General features: G+C 36.3%; 1 protein-coding gene across 2 annotated transcripts in view; it reads right to left on the bottom strand.

The window, feature by feature from the left end:
* The window catches only part of MYO5A (myosin VA (heavy chain 12, myoxin)), a 104,220-nt gene that overhangs the window by 27,359 nt on the left and 51,094 nt on the right, over positions 1–25,767 (bottom strand). For both annotated transcript variants that reach the window (XM_004687778.2, XM_004687779.2), the window contains exons 20-28: positions 25,096–25,335; positions 23,664–23,912; positions 20,998–21,091; positions 16,567–16,715; positions 12,366–12,479; positions 8,206–8,349; positions 7,748–7,801; positions 4,150–4,377; positions 2,005–2,013 (exon numbers count right to left, since the gene is read on the bottom strand). In XM_004687778.2, coding sequence (XP_004687835.1) covers positions 2,005–2,013; positions 4,150–4,377; positions 7,748–7,801; positions 8,206–8,349; positions 12,366–12,479; positions 16,567–16,715; positions 20,998–21,091; positions 23,664–23,912; positions 25,096–25,335 — 1,281 coding nt within the window. The remainder of the gene's footprint in view (positions 1–2,004; positions 2,014–4,149; positions 4,378–7,747; positions 7,802–8,205; positions 8,350–12,365; positions 12,480–16,566; positions 16,716–20,997; positions 21,092–23,663; positions 23,913–25,095; positions 25,336–25,767) is intronic.

Here is a 25,767-nt window from a genome sequence, read left to right as displayed (position 1 = left end):
AGGAGTCAGATGTTAGATGCTTCTCCACTGGAAATAAAATCACTGAGCAGTTATGTGTGTTTACATTATGTGAAATGTATACTTTTTTTTTTTAAAGATTTATTTATTCATACAGAACTGGGGTAAAGGCCAGAGATGTGGAGGGTGAGAGGATTCACCAGAGACAGAGTGGGGAGCAGAACAGGCAGGCTGATGAAGTACACTGCTGAGGGGAGCAGCGGGTGGGCCAGGAGAGGTCTGCCACACCATGTGGTTACCTCCGGGGGTGGGCAGACAGGGATCGAACTCATGCGGAAGTGGCTTTAGTTTCTTAGTGCTGTGCTTTAACCCGCTGCGCCACCAGGGAAGGCCAAAATGTATACTTTTTAATATAGAAAGTAATAACAGTCTATATAGCACAAGAGCAGTAACTAGGCAAGAACAGCAAATAATTATTTAATATAATGCTATTCTTTTTATTACTTCTAATCAGTAATAACAAAATAAATGCTCAAGAAAACACAAAGTTAGAGATAAAGCTCATTTTTCCAATAAAAACTTGGTATAAAAAAAGGTGTTGTTCTGATCATATGCCTCAGCAAAACTGAGTTTTTTTCTCACATCTTCATACATATGTGTGTGTGGTATATATATATATATATATATACATATATATATATGAGAATAATTTAATTCCTTGTAAATATCTACCATCTGCTGTTATTCAATTCTTTCTTCCTGTTACAGCACATCATTGTATATGAGCTTTGAAATAAACATCTGGCAGGTCAGAATTACCAATGACTCTGTATAGAGAGGATTTTTCTGCTAACATTTTAACTTCCTTTTCTATTTTTCTTTTTTTGTCTAATCTGATTGACAACCAATGCAATGTGAAAACCTCTCTATATCTCTAAAACCAAGACAAGAACAAACAATAAGAACTAATGACCTCATTTTATTTATCTAAATAGACAAATCCTTTAGTCAATGTTTGCTTTAAAACCAGGTATTAATAATAAGTGGAGTTAACAGAACACACTTCAATACTATGATACTTGGGACCAGTTCTAAGATAACTATAATGTCAAATGGAAGCCTGTAAATATTTGTTTTTAAATTTCAATGTTTTACAGAAATATCCTTTTAAAAAATCCAAGTTTTTTCCTAATGCTGACTTTTTGTGAGTTTATAAACATTTTCTTAGAAAATAACAAATATAGTTTGAAAAAGCTATTAACAAGAGCTTTTACATTTTACTGAGTATTAGGATCTTTCCCATAATCACCACAAACAACATCTTTAGTTATGTTTCATAAAAACCAGGTACATGTTTTATAAAATAATTCTTTCTCTTTTCCTAAAAGGTAGAAAGGTAGAAACATCTTTCTGTTCTATAAAGGGCCATATTTAGATTTTTAAGTTTTAAGCAACATATTTCAAAGATACAGCTTCTGTATTAAATAAAGCTACAAATATTCTAGATACAGCTTCTGTATTAAATAAAGCTACAAATATTCTTTGTTATCTGAAGGTTCACATGGTCTGGTTTTGAACCTTCAGTAAATTAATTAATTTGATCTAATTAAATTATTTAGAATTATACACTTGTCAGCAAACTGTGTCCTTTCTTCATCAGGCCTATCTTTAGGCCTGGGAGATGGAATTAAATGTAGACCACTGGTCTTGAGGATGATCTACTCAATGCTCAAAGTTTTGAAGGGTGTGCTCAGTTTCTCCTCACCAAACTCAGCCTGGTAGAATTGAATGTTTTGAAAATATTCCAAATTTAGGGTTCCCCTCCCCTGACGTAGTCAGAGAGCTGACTATGCATTAGTCCTGAAGACCTCTCTGTGATCCAGACTGAGCCTACTACATCTACTATGTTCCTACTGACTTCCCCAATAAGAACATGTGTAAATATCAAGATGGGCTCGATGGGTAGAAAGCATAGATTATTTATATTGGGGTTACTTAAAAACTAAAACTAGGGTTAAATAGATTTACTAAAATTTTTATAATTACCTTGTCATCCTGAAAATCACAAGCCAGCAAGCACAAAAAAACAAATGAGGAAAACAATAAATCCTTAGTCCCATAAATTCCATCATGAGTCACCATCACAACAGATAAAAGCTAACTATAAAAACAACCATAAATCATTTCTCATAAAACTAACTCTATAAGTAAATTAATATTCACAGAATTGATGTGAGGTGGACATTAATAGAGTTATGTGGCGGCAACTCAATTCTCAGACACAACTGATTCAAGTTCTCTTTGAGTTGTTTTGGTTTTTCTAATTGTAGAGTACATAAGTATATGAGAGCTTCCCATAAAATAAAATTCTTATCCTAGGTCTTATCTATGGCCTGGAGGAGCTTATTGTCCAAGGGAAGCACTTATGGAGATGGAGCAGATAAATTGGACCTGAGGGGCCATATCAGCACCTTTCTCACTAAGGGTTACCACTTGTCTGGAAAGGGAGTTCTGAGCTGATGCACATCTGACCAGAAACTGAGTGGGGCAAACAGGGTGGGGTATTAGAAAGCCTCAAGCTGTGTCACAGGCATTTTTTCTTGAGAAGGATAAGCCTCTGCTATGTGTCCGCTGGGAACTTGGAGAGAAGGGACCTAGCTTGGGTAAGCCTACTAAAGGCTGGAGGCCAGTTGTCTGGAGTCTTTAAGCCAGATTGTTTTTATGCCCCTTGGTTCATTTTTCTTTTCCTAGCTTTTACCTTTCACTGAAGTTTCTTGTGAGAATGCCATTTTGTCACACGGGAAACTGAGAAAGGAATCTTGACTATTAGACTCTGCTCCAGCTGACATGCAGAGGGGGCCTTGTTTCTCAAGGTCCAACCATGGGAATTAAACTCAGTTAGAAACTGGGATATATATATTATATATATATATATATAATATATATATATATATAGTGAGCTTGGAGAGAGAGTCCCCTTCTGGAATGCTCTTTAATTCAAAGTTATGGGGTTTATGGTTCATTTTAAAATTGAAAGCACATTTCCTTATATAACTCTACTTGTTACTGGGATTTTGTCCCTAAGATTATTTTTTGTCAGAGATCATACTTTCAGAATTTGTTATTTCCTGGATCAGCGTTGCTCCCAGGTATGAGATGTTTTTATCAAACCCAAACACAGGTGCCAGGTTTAATATCATAGCAATATGCAGAAAAACCATCTCCAGAAGTACCCTCAGGTTATGCAGACACTCAGTGAATTAGATATCAAAACTAATTTTTATACGGCATGTTATACAATTGGGATACTCTACTGCCTCGATTGCTTGGTGACACTTTGTAGCACGAACATGGGCACAGGTAAGGAGCAGATTTTCATTTTTGTCTGATAGCAAGTGAAAAAGAGGGGCATTTCTTATAGCACATGGCAGCACTGAGTCTCAAATTAATTGAGAGCAGGGAAGAAGTGCAAAGTGCTCTAAATCTCCAGTGCAGTCCTTTTTGCTGGATCACTAAATTCAGTCACTCTTAGCTCTCCATCCTCTAGACAGAACCCCCTAGAGAGAACAGAAATCATTTCCACGTAGCTTCTACTTGCTGACCTCGTTCTTAACCTTTTCATGTGATTCCTTTCCAGCTAAACAGGTTACTTCTAACAAATACTTTTAAAGTCATATTTAATGCTTCCTCATCACAAAAGTATTTATGGATTTTTATATTTAATGAAATATTTTTTATTTCTTAACTATTTCTTATTGCAGTTATTTCTTAACTGACAGATAACATTATATTAGTTTCAGTGTACAACATGATGATTCGATACTTGCATATATTGTAAGATAATCACCAAAATGAATTTAGTTAAATCTATTCCTGTACATATATATTTTTTGAACTTTTGGACAAAATTTGTGTGTCCAGGTTACAACAAGAAGATTAATTTTAAAATTCCTTTGGCTCACAAGTGAGAGCTGAAACGCTGAGGATAATTCGGGATGTCACTTGTTTTTTACTCCAATTGACATTTGCAACTGGATTAAAACAACATGAGATTTTAAAAGAGACTAGCTTTAGAAGAAATAATACTTTCAATCAGACTAAAAATATTTGCTTCATTATAAACTGGAAGAAAAGATTAGGAGAAATTAGAAGCTAGTCACCAAACATTTGCATAAGCCACTGTGTTCTTACCTTAGGTTGAATGGCTTCTTTCTGGCTCACCAGCTGAGACCTCAAGATGAGGACTTCCTCCTTGCGGACATCAAGCTCCTCACTCACAGAGGTAAGCTGCTCCATGAGGACACGGTAGGCTGGCGCACCTGGAGCGGTCACCTCTGGAGCACTTTTCTCACTAAGGGCCTTGCGTAACTCATTTAGCTCATTTTTTAGTTTTTTGTTTTCTGATTCTAGTTCTTGACGCTATATGAACAGACAAAGAAAAGTACATTGCTTTCATCCTCAATTTTACATTGGAATTTGCTTCTTCCCCAAAGATGGTAGAATTCTGCTGGAAAAAAAGTATCAGAGCTACCCTAGTGAATGGCTTCTCAGGTTCTATTGCAAATTATGGAAGTTTGACATCAAGGAGACTTGAGCAAAATAAATGGTGGTTTGTTTCATCAATTCAAATTCCAGAGTCAAATTTACTCCAGGTCTGCCCAGGTATGTCCATGGTCTGGAGAGACTGTTCAGTTAGATTTAAGGGATGGGCTTAGTCCAATATGAAGAATCCCAGGTTTAGATTGTGAGGAAATAAATAAGGAACAAGCAGTACGTCAGCAGAGGCTGATCAGCAGTGGCTCCTGAAACTGTGAATAGGGTGCTTTATTTCCTTTGTAAAGCGTAATGGAAAGATCACTGAAATCTTAGACTTTTAATGTTTAATTAAAAAAACTGTCATATAATTTAAACTAATACAATTCCTATTAGTGTTTCAATGACAATATCTTTGTTAAACTTTTCCTACGAGGCACACTTGTCACACAGCTTGGGAGCTGGGAAAAGAGGACAGGTCACCTCTTCCTTAAGCCATCAGATGGACGCATACACCCTTTATCTGCCTTACGTTCACATACAAACATACTTCTCATACCACCAATTAATGGCAATGAAAATTCAGAACAGAATTGACACTAACTCAATTTACTAAAATACACATGTTATAGGATATTGCTTGGGGAAAAAGTGAATTGGATAGAGAACTAAAAAATACTGTGCTGTCTTAGTACATGATGAAGGCTTTAAAATAGTGGAAATAAGATATTTTTCTGCATAAAGAGAAAAAAATTCTTTTTTCTAAAAAAGTAAATTTTAGGTCCATAGCGCCATATCAGACATAAAACTACTGATCAAGTCCCCCCTATTTTATGAATATATAACACTTTCTTTTATGAATTAATCCATTCTTATGTAAAAATTAATGTTCTTTCCTACCCCCAGTTTCCTACCAACTGGTAATCAGGGTTATGGTGCTCCTTTCTACAATTAAAAAAACATGAATATTTTTATTTTGCCACCTAGCCTGTGATGCAGTTTCCCAAACCATAATTACATTAGAATAATCTGGAGAACAGACTAGCCATGCCACAAGAGATTGTGATTCAGTAGGGCTGGTATAAGATCCACAAATCTGTATTTCCAGTTACCAGGTGATGTTGATACTGGTGGTCCAGGGACCACACATTGAGCAGTAACTTTGTAATTTGGGATTCATTTTTAACACAATACAGAGAATACCTGTCTGCTGTTGTGTGAGGCAGGCACCAGAAAGCAATCTGGAGACTAGGCAAACCCCTACCCCTATTTCTTTGGCCTGTCCAATCCCACCCTATTCAAATTCTTTTCTTGCTCCATCTGTAGGATGAATTCATCTTCTAGGCAGAGTATAAAAGATAATAGAGAAGCGAGACTAACTGAGATGTTCTTTGTTATTCCTTTACTTTTTCTACAAATATTACACAAGTAGTACTTTCACTGAAGGAGCAAAAGATTTATTTGTGTTGTAACTTAGAAAAGATAAGAGCCTTTTAGGACATTTTAAAAACTGTATTTCCTGTTAAAAACTAGTTTTTAGAAAAGGTGATAAGAACCTAGGGTATTTAGAAAGTTTCCTATGGCCCAGGTAACTCCACTCAATGTCAGATTACACCATCTGAGAGTAATCTCTTAACTTTTCTAAGCCTCAATTTATAAATGTTTAAAAAGGAAACAAAAATTTATCTCAGAAGTTGTGATAATGACTAAATAAGACAAAGAAATATTTTTATTATCTTTTATTAAATAGCAGTGGAAAAGTTCTAGTTCTCTTCATGTGAAGAAGGTAATAAGAAAAAATTGTGACTTTGGGCATGGTAAGGAACAGGCAATCTTTTTACAATGATGCCATATATTCTGGGTAAGAACCAGAAATCAGCAGCTTGGACCATAGGAAGTTACAAAATCACAGAGGATAAGGTCCTATTAACATGTGTATTTTATGTTCCAAATCAGTTATTGGGAAATAATATCTCAGAACTAGACTTCAAGTAATGTTGCGGAAAAAAAAAAAGCTCCTTCATGGTAATTTGGCAGCCTGAGGAATTCTTGAAATTCTCATATATACTTAAAACCTTGGCTATTTCTGTGGTGCTTCTAATTTTTAGTAACTATAATTTTCCAGCCAATCTAGACTATAATTTATAAAAGTAGAAAATTAAAAAATTGACAAAAAGGAATATTAAAGAACAAGAAATTTAACACAAACAGCAACCTAGAATACTTTGAAGCTGGAGGTATCTTGAGAGCAGACAGCCTGATAGCTCAGACTTTACAGAGTTCAAGATTTTGATACTGGAAAGTGGAGGAGAGTTTAAGTGGCACACAAACTACTGTGTTATCAAGGAATGGGCTGTTTTATCTTTTTTCTAATATCAACACTTGCATTACCCAAGATGCTTTGTTTTTCAGGAACTATTTTTCCTGGAATAATCCTACTCCCATGCTCAACTAATCTGGAATACACAGTGGCATGACACTGCCTCCCACCACTAAAAAGACAATTATACCCCTCCAACCACACATTTTTAAAAAGTAGGTAGAATATGTCTCTACTCTGCAAACTACTACTGAGTTACAGTTCTCTACAAATACACGATTAGATGGGGTTTGGTGGAGGGAAGAGAGGAATCAGAGATACTGATGTTCAAATTGATTGTTCCTGCTAGCTTCCAGTGGGGTGATCAGGGAAGATCTTACTTCATACTTAGCCTCAATTTCCTCACTTTTAGACAGTGAAAAATATTTAATTGCAGGATTGTTTAAGAATTAGAACTGATACATAAAGTACCAACACTTAAAAATGATGGTAACAAAGATAGTAATAGACATCTGTAGGGTACTTACAAAGCTCTGGGCTCTACTCTAAGCAGTTGGCATGAGTTCCTTTATGAAAAGCCTAAAAGTACTTTCACTTTTATAGAAGAGAAACTGAAGCACTGGTAGGATATGTAATTTGAACAACTACCTAAACACCGGAGCTGGCATTTGAACCCAAGCCATCCATATCCTTTATCACCTTTTACAACCTCATATGGCAGCAACCGCTTTTGCTTCTGTTGAGACTAATGTCTAGCTTATATGAAATACAATGTATTAAAGAAAACAACAAAAAGGTTAAAAGTAATGCCTAAATAAGGCAGTAGCAAGGGCCTCTTGCAGTCCTATAAGAATGCTCTCCTAGAAATAAGAAAGGCTTTGAGCAGGTCGTTTGTGAAAACAAGACATTTGGATTTTGTCAGAAACTTCACATTACCTTGAGTGACTCATATTCCAGTTCTGCACCTCTAATTTGCGGTCGTTCTTCTTCCTAGAGAATACATATAAAATTAAAAGCTTTATAAATAGTTGTCCTTTTTTTTTTTTTTTTTGAGGTTCCTCCTTGATAGTGCAGGAGTTAAAGTTTCAGCACTATCAAGCTATCACCAGCCACTGCAGCATGAGCTCGATCCCCCACAAGGGAGCTGACCCACACAGCACGGCAGACCTCTCCTGTCTCACTGCTGTTCTGTCAGCAGTGTATTTCAGTAGATCCAGCTATTCTGTTGCCCTTTCACACCTCTGGTGAATCCTCTCTCCCAATCCAACCCCCGTACCTCTGGCTTAGACCCTACTTCTTATATACATAAATAAAACAAATTTTTTTAAAAGTTTAGAAGTTTCTGCATTGGTCCTGGAGTTTCCTGAGGCTGAGGGTGGAAAAGCAGCAAGTACCTGTGCCTTGCTGCGGAGCACCTGCTCTTCCTTGTGATCCAGCTCATCTTGCATCAACTGCTTCTCCTGTTCCAGCTCTTTGACTCGTTTCTGGAGCTTGAGGAACAATGACATGTCGAGAGGTACCTTTCTCTCACTTGGCTCCTAAACCCCAGAAATCATAAGATGGCCATGATGATCCAAAATATATGTAAGTCAATAAAAAATTTTAGAAGAAGAAATATAAATAGCCAAAGTATATGTGACTTTTAAATAAATTTAGTACGTGTTACAAAATCTAGATGGTCATCACTGGCTATTCTGGAGAATGAATTTCGTTTGGATAATGAGGGCACATTTCGTTTTCGACTTTATACATTTTTATGTTAGAATTGCTTACCATAAACAAGTACTGCTTTTGTAATCAGGAAAAATGATTTTTGAAGAGCCCTCATAAATATACTAATGTCAGAAAAAAACTGGACAACCAAAATGTATATAATTCTTCATAAACTAAGCATTAATTTAGTGGCACTTTAAACGGAGATCAATTGATTCTAAAACAGAATTACAGTGAGACGTACTTGGACAGATAATGTATACTAATTAAAACTAAGTGGAAAGAACCAGCACCATCATGGAAGTTCTGAGAATATTGCAATAGCTTCAGCTGGTTTTCTTCAGGTTTAAACTTCTAATGAAATCAGAAGAGGTAAAATCTTATCATTAGGTTTAATGAAGAGAATAAAGAGTCTCTTCTTGTTAAAGGGAGAAATAGGTAGCACTCATTAATTTATTTAATGTTCAACATATAGCTCTTATTAGCACATCTTATATGTGTAACTGTCACTTTTACCAAAATAAGCTTATTTTTTAGCTGTAAAGTAAGTTTTCAAAGAAAATTTAGGAAATAATGAAATACACAGAAGAGAAATGAAGGCATAATGTTATATCCTGAGAAAATCCACAATTTTGTCCAGTTTTTTTCTATGTACCTGTAGATTTAAGAATTGCACTCATATTTTCATAATTTTGTATTCACTTTTAAACCATGTGTTGTATTACAAATATTTTCCAAATTTGCCAATATGAAATTTGAAACCATAACTTTACTGGTTGTATAGTCACATATAATGTCATCTGTTTAATTATTATTTGTGGAATTGAGATTGAGTCTAAAGTTTTGCTCTTGATATATAGAGTAAAATAAACATCATAGTACACAAATATTTAAACATTAATATTTTAAAACTTGTTAAATCAGTACAGTCAGTTTTATATTTCCACCAGGAACCACCACCTTGCCTGGAACAGCAATCACATACTATATAGGAAAAAATTAACTCAATTTATACATAAGAATTGGCATTTCACTATTTTAATTTACATTTTCCTTTGGGTGAGAATGAATATTTTATATTTATTAGCTATTTTTATCTTTATTGAATTTTATAGTGCCAATTATTCCAGTTCTAAAACAATAAAAAGAATTAACTAAGAAGTAGGATGTTTCTAGGCTGTCAAGGTCATTTACCCACAGACTAGTTATATCTAGACTTTTTCTTACTATCTGTAATGCTCAACAGTAAGAAAAAGTTTAGTTACATGATCTTCATCATAAAGCTGGTCTTAGCAAAAAAGAGGTAATATCCAGATAACATAAAATTGTTATAGAATATCATACACATACTAATTTTTATACATCTCACAAATTCTTTTTTTTAGCTTATTTACAATGTATACACTCCCGTCAATCTATTTTAAATGCTGTTCCTCTATTAATGATGGTATGTATCCTTGATTTTTTTAAATTCTTTAATCTTTTCCAACACTGCAATAGAAGCCTTCATCCTATAACTAAATATAACATATTCAGTGTACTTAAAATGTCTATATTTGGGAATAATTTCTCTCAGTCTTAAATGGATATTTTTATTTATAAAGACCCCTCATATTAAAATGGGATGGGGTAATTTTAGATATCAGTTAATAGCCCATAATGAATTAGTTAATTGCTAGGTAAGAGCAAAATTTTATAGACAGGAGTATTAAAATAAGAGATGGAAGAACACAAAAGATAATATTTGGCAACTGCAAAACTGCTTGAGGAATAATGATTGGCAGTTAGTTAAGAGTGTTGTAGATGTTGCCTAGTCTTATCCTACTGACAACACCTAATTAAAGAGATACCATTTGTACTCTATAACAAGCATGAAGGAAGATTGGGTCACCTAGCTCAAAGAAGTTTCTGGGGTTTTGTTTTGCTTTCCCTTCTTGGCAAGGACGTTATCACACAAGGCTTTGCCAAGAGAGCACAACTTTGAAAAATGACATTTAAAAAAACCTTAGCAGTTTCTGATGTAAGTAAAATCAGCAAGATAACAATTACTCACAAAATTACCACAGGCCTGGCAGTCACTCTGGAATTATTGCTAATAATAGCTGACAAAGTTATGGAGACCATATTGCTGGGTTTGACAGGTGTGAGGAAACTCATGAGCAGAGACAGAACTCAATCATTAGTTAACAGCTACTAATAAACATGCAACACCCAGAAGCAACTCCAGACCACAAAGACAGGAAGTGGGGGAGGGCTGCAAAGCAAGTGAGTTCTGTAGAGGAGGTGAATCCTCTAGAGAGATATTAGCAACTATGGTACCCTTGTGAATTTAAAAGGATACCTGCACCCCTATGTTTATTGCAGCATTATTTACAATAGATAAGCTTTGGAAATAACCCAAATGTCCAAAAATAGATTTCTGGATCAAGAATATGTGGTATATATATATATATATGGAATATTATTACTCAGCAACCAAAAAGAATAAACTCATGCCATTTGCAGCAATATGGATGGAGCTGGAAGGGATTATGCTCAGTAAGCCAGAAAGAAAAAGAAAAATAATGGGGAGTTTTACTTTTAGGAGGAATGTAGAGGAACAGAATTAGGTATCAGGAAAAAAAAAGTAAAAATCAAAATCAACAGGCAACTATAGATCAGAGACATTCTGTAGGGCTGGAGGAGGGAGAAGGATAGGGAGAGGGTGGGGAGAGCACAGGAGACTATGGTGATGGAGCTGGAAGGGATTATGTTCAGTGAAATAAGCCAGAAAAAAAGGAAAAATATCACTTATAACAGGAATGTAGAGAAACCAAATAAGGGGTCAGAAAAAAAAGTAACTATAAAAAAGTAAAAATCAAAATCAACAGGCCACTGTAGATCAGAGACATTCTGCAGGAGAGGAGGAAAATGGGTTGGGATGGAGAGGGATGAGCACAAGGGACTATGGTGATGGTAAAAAGGTGAATGGTGGTGGGAATTCATGGGAAAAATCATACATTGTATAAATATGAAGAATGATATGATAAATATATTAAAATATTAAAAATTAGGGAAAATATAAAAATACATTTTAAAGGTGCATAAAAAATAAACTCTCTACTGACAAAAAATATATATACTAAGTACATATGTACAGCTATTTAAATATACCGGTAAGTTACTTAAAAATAAACAAATCAGTTGGGCCCTCCCTGGTGGTGCAGCGGGTTAAAGCACTGCACTAAGAAGCTTAAGCCAATTCCACATGAGTTCGATCCCCACCTGCCCCGGATCGGAGGAGATCGACATGGCATGGCAGACCTCTCCTGACCCACCCGCTGCCCCCCTCAGCAGTGTACTTTGTCGATCTGCCTGTTCTGCTCCCCACTCTGTTCCTGGTGAATCCTCTCACCCTCCACATCTCTGGCTTGTACCCCAGTTCTGTATGAATGAATAAATAAATCTTTAATAAATAAATAAATGAACAAATCGGGCCCTCCCTGCTGGCACAACAGGTTAAAACACAGCACTACAAAGCTGGCCACAGCCACTTCACAAGTTTGATCCCCCACCCCTGGAGGTGACCACATGACATGGCAGACCTCTCCTGACCCGCCCATTGCTCCCCTCAGCAGTGTACTTTGTCAGTCTGCCTGTTTTGCTCCCCACTTTGTCTCTGGTGAAGCCTCTCACCGCCCTTGCACCTCATACCCTAGTTCTATATGAATAAACAAATCTTTAAAAAAAAAATAAACAAATCAAAACAGAGGACAATTAGGGCCTTCTCTGTAATAGAAGTATTCTCTTTGACAACTGCATGGTCACAGGCTACTCTGAGTAGTAGCTATCTAAAATGTACCTCCGTCCGCAATGGAATGTCTTCAGTTTCAGCAATTTCAGAGCTAAAGGTATACTCAGATTCATTGCTGCTGTGAGTGGAGTCTGTTCTTTTATGTCCAGGCTTAGGCACGTTCTGCAAGGCAAATAAATCAGGTATTATTAATACAATAAACCACACGTAGTTGAGGCAGCACATGTCATACTAACATGGTTCTAACCCCTACACACTGACTTGCTGTTCTCACGAGCAATGCTGTCATGACCAAACCCTCACAAAAGGGTCACCAGCATGGCATGACAAATACAATTTCAAAACCAAGTTCTCAAATAAAAATTATCTGTGATTATTACCAGAGTCCCCTCTTAGGTTTTTAAGGTGTATCACGAGAAAAGCACAGGTAGGATGCCTCAACATTCACGTACAGACCTTCAGTGCTGCAGTCAGATACAATTAACCAATCGTTCATATGACAAGATAATGATTTTATTGCACCATAATTGGATATAAATGGTTAAAAAATGGGGGGGGGAGGATTAAGGTAGGGAAGACTCCATATACATGCCTATAATTTCTGCTTTTATGCATGAAGTGAAATCTCTGGAGTCAACAGTGGGAAGCATAAAGTATAGGAGAGATAAAAATACTACTCTAAAAATTCTCCAAAAGGAATCTGGTTAACACTTGAACGACATTAGGAATCTATGAAGTTAGTGTTTGGAAAGCTTGTGGGAAATGAAAAGTTAGTAACTGTAGTACCTTTCCTTCTGTAGGGAAAAGGAATAAGGGCTAGGTTTGTGCCCTCACTCATAGTGTGTACCCCACCAGAAAAGGAAAAGAGGTTCAAAGGCCTGGATCTCATATGGTTACAGATTCTGAGAGCTTCAGAAAGTTTTCTAACAGCTTTCTAGTCTATCAAGTTTTCTTTACTCCTTCCACAATTGCAGGAAAAGAACTGGAAGCCACAAAGAGATTCCTTTGTCTCTTCCCTACTGATATCAAGGCTTATAGAGCTGCATCCAAGGGGATTTAAAAGTCTGCCAGCCCAATCTGTACTAAAGAAGACCTAAAAAGACCAGACCCTCTAAAATCAGCTAGAAAATGAAAGGGAATAATTACCAAGATAAAGCCAAAGGCAGTTAGATTTATTCTCTTCGATCCTCTTACTTAGGTCTCCCAGACCAAGTAAACAGTTGTATGGGATAGAACACATTTAATATATTAGTTATGTCATTAAGATACATAAGTAGAGGTCTTCCTGGTGGCCTACGGGTTAAGTCTCAGTGCTGTCAATCCCCAGCCAGGGAGCCAACCCACAAATGGTACAGCAGACTTCTCCTGTCTCACCCACTGTTCCCCTCAGCAGTGTATTTCAGTAGATCTACTTGTACTGCTCCCCCTATCTCTCTGGTGAATCCTCTCACCCTCCATTCCTCTGGCCTACAAAATAGTTCTCCTATGCCAAAAGAAGGTAAGTCCATATACACAGCAGGACAGTGATTTTTAATATTCATTAAATATGAGCAAGGTTCTATTTTTCCACATGTACAGTCATTACTAAACAACAAGTACCTTAAAGTATGAATAAAAGCCATACTGTGTATTTTTTATTTAAGTAATTTTTAGATACAAAGTACTATGGGGTTAGTACTATGGGTCTGAAACAGAAAACACAAATTACTTATCTCTTACCAACTTCTCAAGCATCAGTTTCATTATCATTAAAAAAGAGGATAATATTATCTACCCTGTAAGGTTTATGTCAGAACTAAATAAGGTAGTTCAAGTACAGGGTTTAGCATAATGCCTGACATATAGCCAGCATTCAATTATGTTAATAGTTTTTGTTGTAATTGTTAGTATCCGAGACTAATATATCAGATCACGCGTTGGTGGGCTTCCAGTTCTCTAAGTTTTTTGGATTCTGTTCCCCTGTCCAACTGCTTATCAGTTTCAAGACAAACATCTGACTTGATTATCAACTCTTCCTTCAAGATCTGCATCTTATACCTCCTCTTCTCTTTGTCATTTCCCCCATATTTCCTTCATTGCTGAATCTGTTTTACTTTGCCAAGATTAATGACTGCATAATAGACATACTAGATTCCTCCCTACTCAGAATTAATTTATCTTCACTACAAATTTGGATTCCCTAGCCTCACTATCCTTTCAATATTTAAAACTCCTATGTCCTGAGTCAGTCTTTTCTCTATCATCTGCCTTAAAATTAAATGTTTCTGTCAAGAAGCCCTAAAATATGTGTTAGAGCCAACCAGAGACACTACTTTGACCTACAAATCATCAGGGGGAAACCCTGAGACAGTCTTGCCATCATGTCAAATCCATATACCATAAAATGCTTCATCAACTGACTCCTGATTATGACAGTGGACTTCGCATTTGCAGAATTTCAATGAAATATTAGCCAAGTACCCATCTGTTAGTTGTGAAGTTTTGTCTAAACATTAAAATAAGATATTACTATTCATATTTTAATTAGTTCACATTATAAATTTTTTATTCTCTGAAATTTTCTGCAAACGTTTTCTGCAAAGACGCAATCTTGATTGCATCTGGAACTTCAAAATGAGACAGACCTAGTAAGGAGATGAGTAGGAAGCTAGAAGCCTCTGATTCCCACCCTCTGTTATTTTCCTTTTCCCTTCCTCTGACCATTTTTGTTACCCAAGAGGAATGACAATCACAGGCAACAATGGAGAGAGTTTTAGGCTGAGAAATCAGAAATCAAGCCCCTAACCTTGGAGCTTGGTTACACTTTTGTTTTTCCACAGCATTGCTGGAAACACAATAGGAGATCAGCAGAGACTTGCTCAGCAGGAAAGAATAGCCCTGCTTTATTTGCTGGAGGAGGGCAATAACGGGTTTTTCCTAGAGATGGCTACCTTTTGACTAAGGGTACCCAGTAACCTCACAGGTGTCTCTGGAATGTCTTGGAGAGTGAAATATACACAGCACATGTTTCTCTCAGTTTATTTCCTGAGGGTCACAGGAACACACTATAATGGAAGCTAAGAAATTCTATAAGGAAAACAATTTGTTTATCTCTGTTTAACCTGGTTGATTTCCACATTTATTTATCCTCAATAATTTATTTTCCCAATGCTACTTATTAATATCTTAAGTAACAAGTGGTCTCAAAACCCATGGGATACAAAACTTTAACCATACCAAAACATAAATTAACCACAAGTATCGGTGTGGTCATGTAGTAAAGTACAAATACATCCAAGAATTGAGCTCTGGGGAACATGATGGTGAAAAGCAAAGAAAAAGAAGCTCATTATGTGAGAATGTGAAAGAAGAAAGGTTTCAACAGGGTTAAGTATATCAGGAAAAACAAGGAAGACATGACTTAGTGACATGGTATCAGAGTGCCAATTATAAGAATAGGACCTATTCTAAATTCTAATTTCTCTTTGTCACATATAAATCAAAGGAAAGTAGTGAGGTTTGAAATAATGGTGCAACTGTGGGACTTATAGTAACGTTTTACCCTCTTTGAGACTAACAGTATATATTAGCTAACATAATCTCTTTAACTTTGATGTTTTCTGTCACCTTTTAAAGCATCCTTTGTCAAAGGATCCAGCTAAAAGCAAAATTTGAAGCAAATACTCTACCTCATAGATATCAAAGTGTAGTACCATTAGGCTACCTCTAAGACTGATAATTAGAGAGAACAAGCCACCTAGGGAACTCTCTTGTTTCTTGGTAACAGGATATGTAGAACAGAAAAGGGTAACATAACTATTAAAAGTGCAAGAGGTACACTGGAAGATGCAACAGAGTTAAAACAATTTTTATAAAGAGACTGAATTGTATTTTTAGAGGTATATATCTTCAAAATTATAATAAAAATAAGTAGAAGAAATGATTGCATCATTATTTGTTTTATATACAAATTTTACATTGCCATTCAATACATGAACCAAAGTTCACTCCACTGACTTCACGTGATCTCAAAGTCCAGTTTTTAAAGTGTTTGACTTTACAAAAGTACTTACAAATAAAATTATATGATTTCTGTTTTATTTGCTTTCAAAGAACCAAGTCCATTGGGTGGAGTGGGATGGAGGTACAGAAGCGTGTTTTCAATTTTGGAATTGAGTGATGAGCGTGTAAGGCTCTCATGGCAGTATTTTATCTACTTTTGCATATGTTAACATTTTTTACTTCATAAAAAAACAAGTGCTGAACTCACCATCATTAGAGTCATCTCTTCCTTGAGGTCATCATAGCGTTCTTCTAAGCGACTGAACTCATTCAGCAAGTTCTGGTATCTCAATCTTTCATCATTAAGATCAAGTTCTAGTTGTTTTGTTTCTTCTATTAACTTCTTCTCCATAGTCTCTGAAAGAAGATGGTAAAGCATACAAAGATGGCTCCACAGAATGCAAATTATGTACAATGACTGCCCATTTCTCTGCCTGAGATTTTATTTTTAACATGACTGTAATTATGAAGAGAAAGAAACATTACCAAAGTTGAAATAAATTTACTAATAAACAACAATACTCCTCTACAGAGTCCTTTCATGTGCTAAGGATTGAGTGTCACTAGTACACTTACAGGTTATACCACATTCTTGCTAAAATAATAGTCATTGCCTAGTGATTCTTTTAAGTATATATTTTTCATTCCGAAAGTACTGTTTCAGATATTCATAAAGTTCTTTTGTCTGAATTAGTGTGTTTTCTGAAAAAGTCAGAGATACTCTTAAAGAATGGTAACTTTGGGGGCCTCCCTAGTGGCCTAGGGGTTCAGTCTCAGTGCTACATTGTTATAGCCTGAGTTCAATCCCTAGTCAGGGAGCTGACCCACATTTGACATAGCAGACCTCTCCTGTCTCACTTGCTATCCTTAGCGGTAGTATTTCAGTATATCCGCCTGTTCTGCTCTCCACTATCTGGTGAATCCTCTCACCCCCCACCCCTCCATCCCAATTCTTCTACACCTACACATACACACCAACACACACACACACACAAATGGCAACTTCCCAGTGGAACTTCTGTCCTATTCTACAGCCTCTCTATGCAAATCTCATTCCCAGGATCCTATCTTACAGTTTTTCAGCACTGTGAACTTCCCTACTGTCAAATTAGCTGCCAGTTTCTAACAGGGTAAATCCCACAACTGATCGTCTATATTCTTTATTTTGGGGCCATTTTCTGTGGGCTGCTGGGGAACCCTGACCTTACATTCCCACTCTGCCCTTTCTTTTGCCACCTGGTTAGCGTATTATCTGGAGATGGAGATCAGCCTAACAAGTAAGTAAATCTTTCTCAGAAGTAAGAAAGTCTCAAATATCAGCTGTATGTTTTAACTCAATTAATCAACCAGTCATATTTAAAATATTAAGCTCTCTACAACTATGTCCTATTTTACCCTCATTATTTTATGACTAAATTCTAAATCTACTCTATTTCCATGAGGGCAAAGGTCCTTTTACCTTGTCTTGTCACATTTGCTTCTTTGTTGCTCACCACTGTGTTTCCTTAGTAGGGCTTTGATACCTAATGCTTTCTTTTCTTAGCATAAGATTGTACAAAAATGAACAATGATGTAAAATATAGATATATTATTTAATTTAAAAAATTCTCTTCTTGAATGAAATTAGACTACCACCTAACACCACGCATAAAAACCAACTCAAAATGGATAAAAAAACATAAGACCTGAAACCACAAAAAATATAGAAGTTTTAAAATATAGACAAAACACTACATGACATACATCCCAGTAACATCTTTAAAGGCTCATCCCCCAAAGCAAAGAAAGTGAAGAAAAGAGATGAACAGCTGGGGTTACATCAAACTAAAAAGCTTCTGTACAGCAGAAGAGACACTAAACGAAACAAAGAGACACTTTAGTGATTGGGAGGAAATTTTTATACACAATACAACTGATAGGGACTGATCACAAAAATCTACAAAAAGCTCACATGACTGAACAAAAACAAGTAAACAATCTAGTCAAAACATGGGTTGAAGAGCTAAAAAGACACTTCTCTGAAGAAGAAATACAAATGGACAACGGGTATATGAAAAAATATTTGACATCACTTACAGTCAGGGAAATGCAAATCAAAACCACAATGAGATGCCATCTCACACCGGTGAGAATAGCACATATTAAAAAAAAAAACTAGCAACACCAAATGGTGAAGATATGGAGAAAAAGAACTCCCCTACACTGTTGGTAGGAATGAAACTGGTCCATATTTTATTGAAAACTGTGTGGAGGTTCCTCAAACTACTAAAAATGGAGCTGCCACATGATCCAGAAATTCCACTCCTAGGTATCTAACCAAAGGACACAAAAAACATTAATTCAAGAGGATACTATATCCCTAGGTTTACTATAGCACTATTTATAATAGGAAAGATATGGAAACAACCCAAATGCCAAAAAATAGATGGCTGGGTCAAGTAGGTGTGGTACAACACAACAATGTTCAGCATTCAAAAAAGATATACTCACACCATTTGCAGCAACATGGATGGAGCTAGAAGGGATTATGCTCAGTGAAATAAGCCAGAAGGAAAATGAAAAATACGGATGGTTTTATTTATAGGTAGAATGTAGGGGAGCCAAATGAGGAATCAGGAAAGAAAAGTAATAGTAAATAAAATAACAAAATTAGGCCCTCCCTGGTGGCTCAGTGGGTTAAAGCACAGCACTGAGAAGCTAAAGCCACTTACACATGAGTTCGATTCCCGCCTGCCCGGGATGGGAGGAGATCGACATGGCGTGGCAGACCTCTCCTGACCCGCCCGCTGCTCCCCTCAGCAGTGTACTTTGTAGATCTGCCTGTTCTGCTCCCCACTCTGTCTCTGGTGAAGCCTCTCGCCACCCCTGAGCCTCTGGCCTGTACCCCAGTTCTGTATGAACAAATAAATAAATCTTTAAAAAAAAATAAAAAAATTAACAGGCAACTATAAATCAGAGACTTTCTGTTTGGGGTGGGGGAAAGGAGAAGTATCAAAACAGAGGAGGAAACAGCACAAGGTACATGGTAATGGTGCACAGGTGTATTGGTGGTGGGAATTTTACAGGGATTACACCCGAGAGAAGAAAGCAAAATGTACAAAAATGAACAATGATGTAAAAACATATATAAATTAAGAATTTTTTAAAAATAATTTCCTTTATAACATTCTTTAAATGCCTTTTATTTTCACCAGCTTGTAGAAATTGACCAAGACTATTAAGCACAGGAAAACTAAATTTACCTAGATAAATCCATTGTTATTATTTTTTTTCTTTTTAGCTTCAAGTCATATTTTATATTTCCTTAAAAGTACTCTGATCAGGGCCCTCCCTGGTGGCACAGCAGGTTAAAGCACAGCACTAAGAAGCATAAGCCACTTCAGCATGAGTTCAATTCCCAACTGCCCCCGGAGGAGATCCACATGACGTGGCAGACCTCTCCTGACCCGCCCACTGCTCCCTTCAGCAGTGTACTTCGTCGATCTTCCTGTTCTGCTCCCCACTGTGTCTCTGGTGAAGCCTCTCACCCTCTGCATCTCTGGCAGTTCTGTATGAATAAATAAATCTTTAAAAAAAAAAGTATTATGATCATTCTAAATCTTTCCATTATATTCTGTAATCCAGAAGCCTTTCACTATGTCTTCAGAGATTGCTTTCTGCTTTGATAGCTATTTCAAGCTATTTTTCTTTACATTAGCCCTATTTTCATGCCATAATGTTTAATTCCATATATCTCCTCTTTCCTCTACTCTATCTCCCTTAATTGGGAAGGAGGGTATAGTTTAAGGGAAAGCACAGTGGGCTTGCATCATTTCTTTCTCTAATGTTTAATCTTAACTTATTTTCAAAAAACTTCTATCTTGAGGTCCTAAATAAATCTAAATCTTAACACTCCTACAACTGACTGTGTTAATTTTCTTCATACACATATAATTTACCCCTCTAAATTCACTTACTACTAACAGCATAGCATTATTGTTTGTATACCTCATCTCAAAACTTTAGAAAATTTTTATGCCATTTTTGAAGATCAAATCAAAACTTATAACATTTTGTTGATTTTTTTCATAAAGTTTACCCCACTAACCCCATCTCTTTCCTTTTCCAAATTACGCTAGTTTCCACTTAAGTCTTTTTTTCCCATTTTGTATAGATGTGGACACCCTGTAAATTATCAGCATTTCACCCCACAAATAATAAATAGAAAAAATAATTTCTTTTCTCTATAACATTCCTTAGTACCAAAGATACTAGTTTGGTCTATTCAATTAGAGTATGTCTTGTTTTATTTTAGTTTGGTGACAAAAAGTGATTGCACTTAGGAAAATAGTATCCATTGGTTTAAAAAATAAAATTAAAATATACATAAGAATAATTCAGGAGTTACAATAGGACTCCTATAAGCCATACTCAATAACTCTAAATATAGATAAATTAAGTTTTTAAAAAATTACATTTATGACCTTGTCTAAATATTTGTACCTACAGAGATCACATTTCTAGTTCACCAATTAATTTGCCAAAGTATTTAGAGTATGTAAATGTACTGATGACAGCCTCAACTTTAAAAAATATCTCAGCTCTAAGAAAACTTGTTACTTACGGAACTCTGGTCTGAGATTAGACACCTAAGCCTTACCTGTCATCTCCTTAGCCTGCTCCACAATACGGTGATTGAGGGCCTCTTTTTCCTGCTTCAGCAGAGTATTTTCTTCCTTCAGATTTGACACCAGCTATGAAATAAAACAATAAAGTGAGATAGCTGCACAGCACAGAGGAAGCCCCATGCAAGGTATAAAACCACACAATTATCACTCCTTACTTCCATAGCTCAGTGCCTCATCTTACTGCCTGGTTATTGTCCAGTCATCTTTCAAACTTGACTCAAGCATTACTCCCTACTTCCAGGGAGAAGATTCTTTTCTAAAAGGACACCCTCTTCAGTTAGCTGTCTTTCTTCTGGACTGTGTAGGACCTTGTATATGCCTCTTTATGGACCTTATAAGTGACATACTTTTATTTCCTGAGTAATATAGATATTCTTGGAGAAAAAAATGATTGCTGTTGTTGTTTCACATTGTACCTTGAGTCTTCAGCAACTACCCAGCCCCTACTAAGCATTTGTTCTTGAAGCAATGGTAATACCTTCTCACCTCAATACCTTAACACAAGGCATGTGTGTTCCTTGTCATTCAGGTAAAGAGTAAGAATATCTCCTTAGATATGAAGGCTTTTTTTAAATCTGCAAATTCATTGAAGACCCTATGAAGTTCCCCACTCTTAGTTCTGAGAAAGAGAATTTTCCTTTCATCTCCTTTTAAGAGTTTTGCAAGGCTGCAAAAGTTCTTTTATTTCATGTTTAAGTAAGCACTGACCTTAAACAGTGTGACTGTACTTAACTGACACAGAACAGCATATTTAAAATGGTTGAAGTGGTTAATTTTATGTAATGTAGAGTTTTAAAAAAAGAAAAGAAAAAGCACTGACCTTCAACTTTCTACTTCCTGGTTGGATAAGATTTTCCAGGAAGTAAAAATCAAAACCAAAGGTAACTCTGCAGAGAGTATAATTTATGCACTTCCTCTTATGTGTGCTTAGGATGGTTAAAAAGTGAATTTCTTTCTTTACACATAAGAAACTCTAAAGTGACAGTTTGAATAATAAAGATGAAGTGTCAGAAGTGCAGAAACAGAGAAAGAGGGCTCTGTGACTAAGGGGCCCTGGAGTCCAAGGGTACTTGATATCAGCACCCCACCGATGCAGAAGCCGGTCCAGAAGGCACTCCTTCCAATGGTCCAGTCACCTCAGCCTGGCCTAAGAAGACCTTAACATACACTCTTAGTACAAAGGCCCAAGTTCTATATGTGCTTTAGAGAAAACTGGTCTTTGTAAGGCATATGCAACCAATCACTTACGCAGCTTTCACAAAATCATCATGCTTAATCTACACTCCCAGAATTTAGGCAAATATCTTTTCTAAAACTCCCCCAGCAGATTCTGATATATGCACTGCTGGGGAAATACTGCAGTTTCATTGTATATTCTGGGCTCCTTGATCAAGCTGACTATGAATTCTTTTTCCTAAACATTACAGTGGTTGTGACAATGCAATGTTTTTATTTTTTCCTTATCACTACACTCCATGCAAAAAAAAATGGTAGTCCTATAGCGATCCCTATGAAAAGCAAGATCATGAAAAGAAGACATATGAATCTGTCTGTATGTGCCATTCTATCAGGTAAGTTAGGATGAACTTGCCTTTGAAGAGGGAAAAAGAATACTCTTACCAAACTTAAATACTCTACAGATTCAGGGTAATCTGAAAAGCTTAAAATTTAAAAAAATTTAAAAAAATACATATCTTAATCCTTGCATACCCTATGAATATATATTTGAATTTTGAGAGAATAGCTTGCCATGTCAAAATAACATACTATAGCACGGCTGTTTCCATATACTGAGTCTAGATCTGTTGGATATATAGAAGGAATTATTTCATCAGAACTGAACACTATGGAAGGCTACAGTTTTATCAGCTACTCTATCCTACCTAACTGCAACTAAACTCCTTCTGCGAGCTTCACTGTATATTAGTAGTTAATATTTGGAAGTCTGTACAGAAAAAGCATTGTGGTATCCTTGCCAGCAGTTATAGCCAAAAGAATCACCTATTTTCATTAAAAGTTGGTAATCAAACAATCTCAACTTACATTGATGTACTTTTGAAAGCATTTAAAAATGCATCTCTTTCATACTTGTTGTTTTCTGTACTTAATAAAGGTCCAATAAATGTTAATTGTATATGTGTAGTTTGAAATCACTGATCAATCTTCAGAGACTCCTAGTTTCATTTGCACAGCAACACTTAGCTGTGACTGTTGTGCTGACTTTGAAACTTCTGCTTTTATTTTTGAATATAGCCTAACTTAAGAGTTCATTAAGATCACCTATCAACATCTGATTATTTTATTTGCTTCTTACTCACATTAATTCCACTGAAGAAAAAATGAGCCTAGACTCTATCCAGAACAATGCATTTAAATATACAATACTGTTTGCCTCTATTTTTATTAGAATTGAAAGGTACTACTAAAAGATGTACTCATCCAAAAGAATTATTGATAGTGCTGATAGCCATACCTCTGAAAAGCAAATCATGAAAAAAAATGTTTGGGAGACTAATAATAAAACAATGGAAATTTGTGTTCCACCTTCAATTTAAGCCGACATTGAGTCACTCGGGCCAGGTCAAGGCAGCACATTTCCCTCATGAAAGCAGATAAAAATGTGAGCAATAGTTCCTACCTCCTCAGTTTCTTGTTTGTATTTATCTGCACGTTCCTCAATGGTCTTTTTCTCTGACCGAGTTTGCTCCAGGTCTTTTCGGAGCTTGGCAATTTCTTCCTGAAGACTAAGAACTCGTCCAGTGGCAATTTTAGCTTCCTCCTCACTTAGCTGAAGTCGTTCTAAGTCACTTCGTAGTTTCTCAGTCTCAGAGTTGTATATCCCTTCCAGATTGGTCAGTTTCTCCATGAGGCATTTATAGTCTTTGTTCTTAAAACACACACAGAAGAAATATACATTATCAAATACAGTAAGTGAGGAAAAACTGCACTTATTCATCATGCTCATGCTGTCTTACAGCACTGATATAACATCTAACCAAAATACTAACCAAAATATTGATAATAGCATAACCAACACTCTTGGTAACAAAGAGAAAAAGGCACAATTATTCTATTTTACATTATGAGCAACATAAATATGACTTTCTAATAATGACAAGGAGAGCTATAATAAGCCATAAATAGGAGAATTTATACTAGCTTTTGAAAACAGATCTGTGTGCTACTAAAAGCCAAATATTAGTCTGATGATGCTACAATATGGCCTCAAAAATCACAAGTTTCTTACCTTTATTAACTCAAAACTCCCCTTGCCCACTTAGGTGATATTTTCTACAGAATCCTTTTTCATTCTGACTTCTGTTTTTCTTTGCCCTCCTTATGTAGTCTCAAATACCTTTGTATTTGCATGTGTATAATTAGTCATTATCTCTGAGAAATCAAACTTTTAGCTCTGTAAATAGGTGTAGATTCCTCCTGCTTCTTTTTTCCATCTGAATGCTACACAACTCATTTGCAAAAAGAACAGTCTCCCACATGAAAACAAATAGCAATGATAAAGGACCTCCTTAAAATATAAAATATAGGGCGCCTCCCTGGTGCTGCAGCTGGTTAAAGCACAGCACTAAGAAGCTAAAGCCACTTCAGCATGAGTTCTATCCCCGCCCGGGACGTGACCCACAGGGTGTGGCAGACCTCTCCTGACCCACCCACTGCTTCCCTCAGCAGATCTACTTCATTGATCTGCCTATTCTGTTCCCCACTCGTCTCTGGTGAATCCTCTCACCATACCTGCACCTCTGGGCTGTACCCTAGTTCTGCATAAATAAATAAATCTTAAAATATATCTATATATGTATATAAAATATATGACTCTCAGTCATAAAGGTCTGCAGCATTTGTAAATCTAGCTGCTTTTACAAAAATAATTTCCTGCCTTTACATTTATAATTGTACCTATGAGCTTGCCAGTTTTTCCATTTTCCTGATTATTATCATCTTACTTTTTTGTTAAGACTGAGAGGTCAAGTCAAGGGGAGACAATGCAGAACTCAACCCTGGTGGGTTTCTCCAGGCATGATCCACTCCTAGGGCTCCTGTTTAAAACACACCTGCTCATCGACTTTGCGCTGCAGCTGCATGATCTTGTTCTCCATGCCAATGTGGAGTTTCTTGTAGCGTTCCACAGAGCGGGCCTCAATCTTGAGTTTCTTCAGCTCACGCTTGGCCATCATCCGCCGGAAACAGCACTGAAGGTAAATGATGGCATGCATGCATCGCTTATAGTGGGTGCGGGCCAGCCATCCCCGGATCCATTTCTGAATGATGACAGCTTTGTGTTCACGAAGTATCTGCAGAAAAAGGGAATGGACATGGTAGGCCCTGAGCTAAACTCGAGGTTCAACCCCATCAACCTATGTATATTAGACTGGGAATCTATACATTATACCTAAAGTGACTGGAGCAACAGAATGGATTATAGATCACAAGTATATAGATACACAAAATGATGTGAAATGTAGTCATGGAAAGGTGACTGGAGAAGCATAAAAACATGTCATATTCACATATATGTATTTTTATGAGCAAAAAAAAAAAACCTTAGAAACTGTAAATAAAAGGCACCAGGTTATCAAAAAAAAAGCAATTCTAAAGAAAAAGGAAAGATGTGTTAAGTTCTTACTGTATATAAGTTTAATTAGTAACAGATGAGTCTCCATAAAGTGAACAGAATAGGCACCCTGTGAATCAGGTAGTCAGCATGTTAATATGCTACAAAACTA

Source organism: Condylura cristata, unplaced genomic scaffold, assembly GCF_000260355.1.
Source record: "Condylura cristata isolate star-nosed mole 26May11 unplaced genomic scaffold, ConCri1.0 scaffold00023, whole genome shotgun sequence".
Classification (NCBI taxonomy): Eukaryota; Metazoa; Chordata; class Mammalia; order Eulipotyphla; family Talpidae; genus Condylura; species Condylura cristata.
The sequence above is the reverse complement of the archived record's forward strand: the minus strand, read 5'-3'. Positions and strand labels throughout refer to the sequence as shown.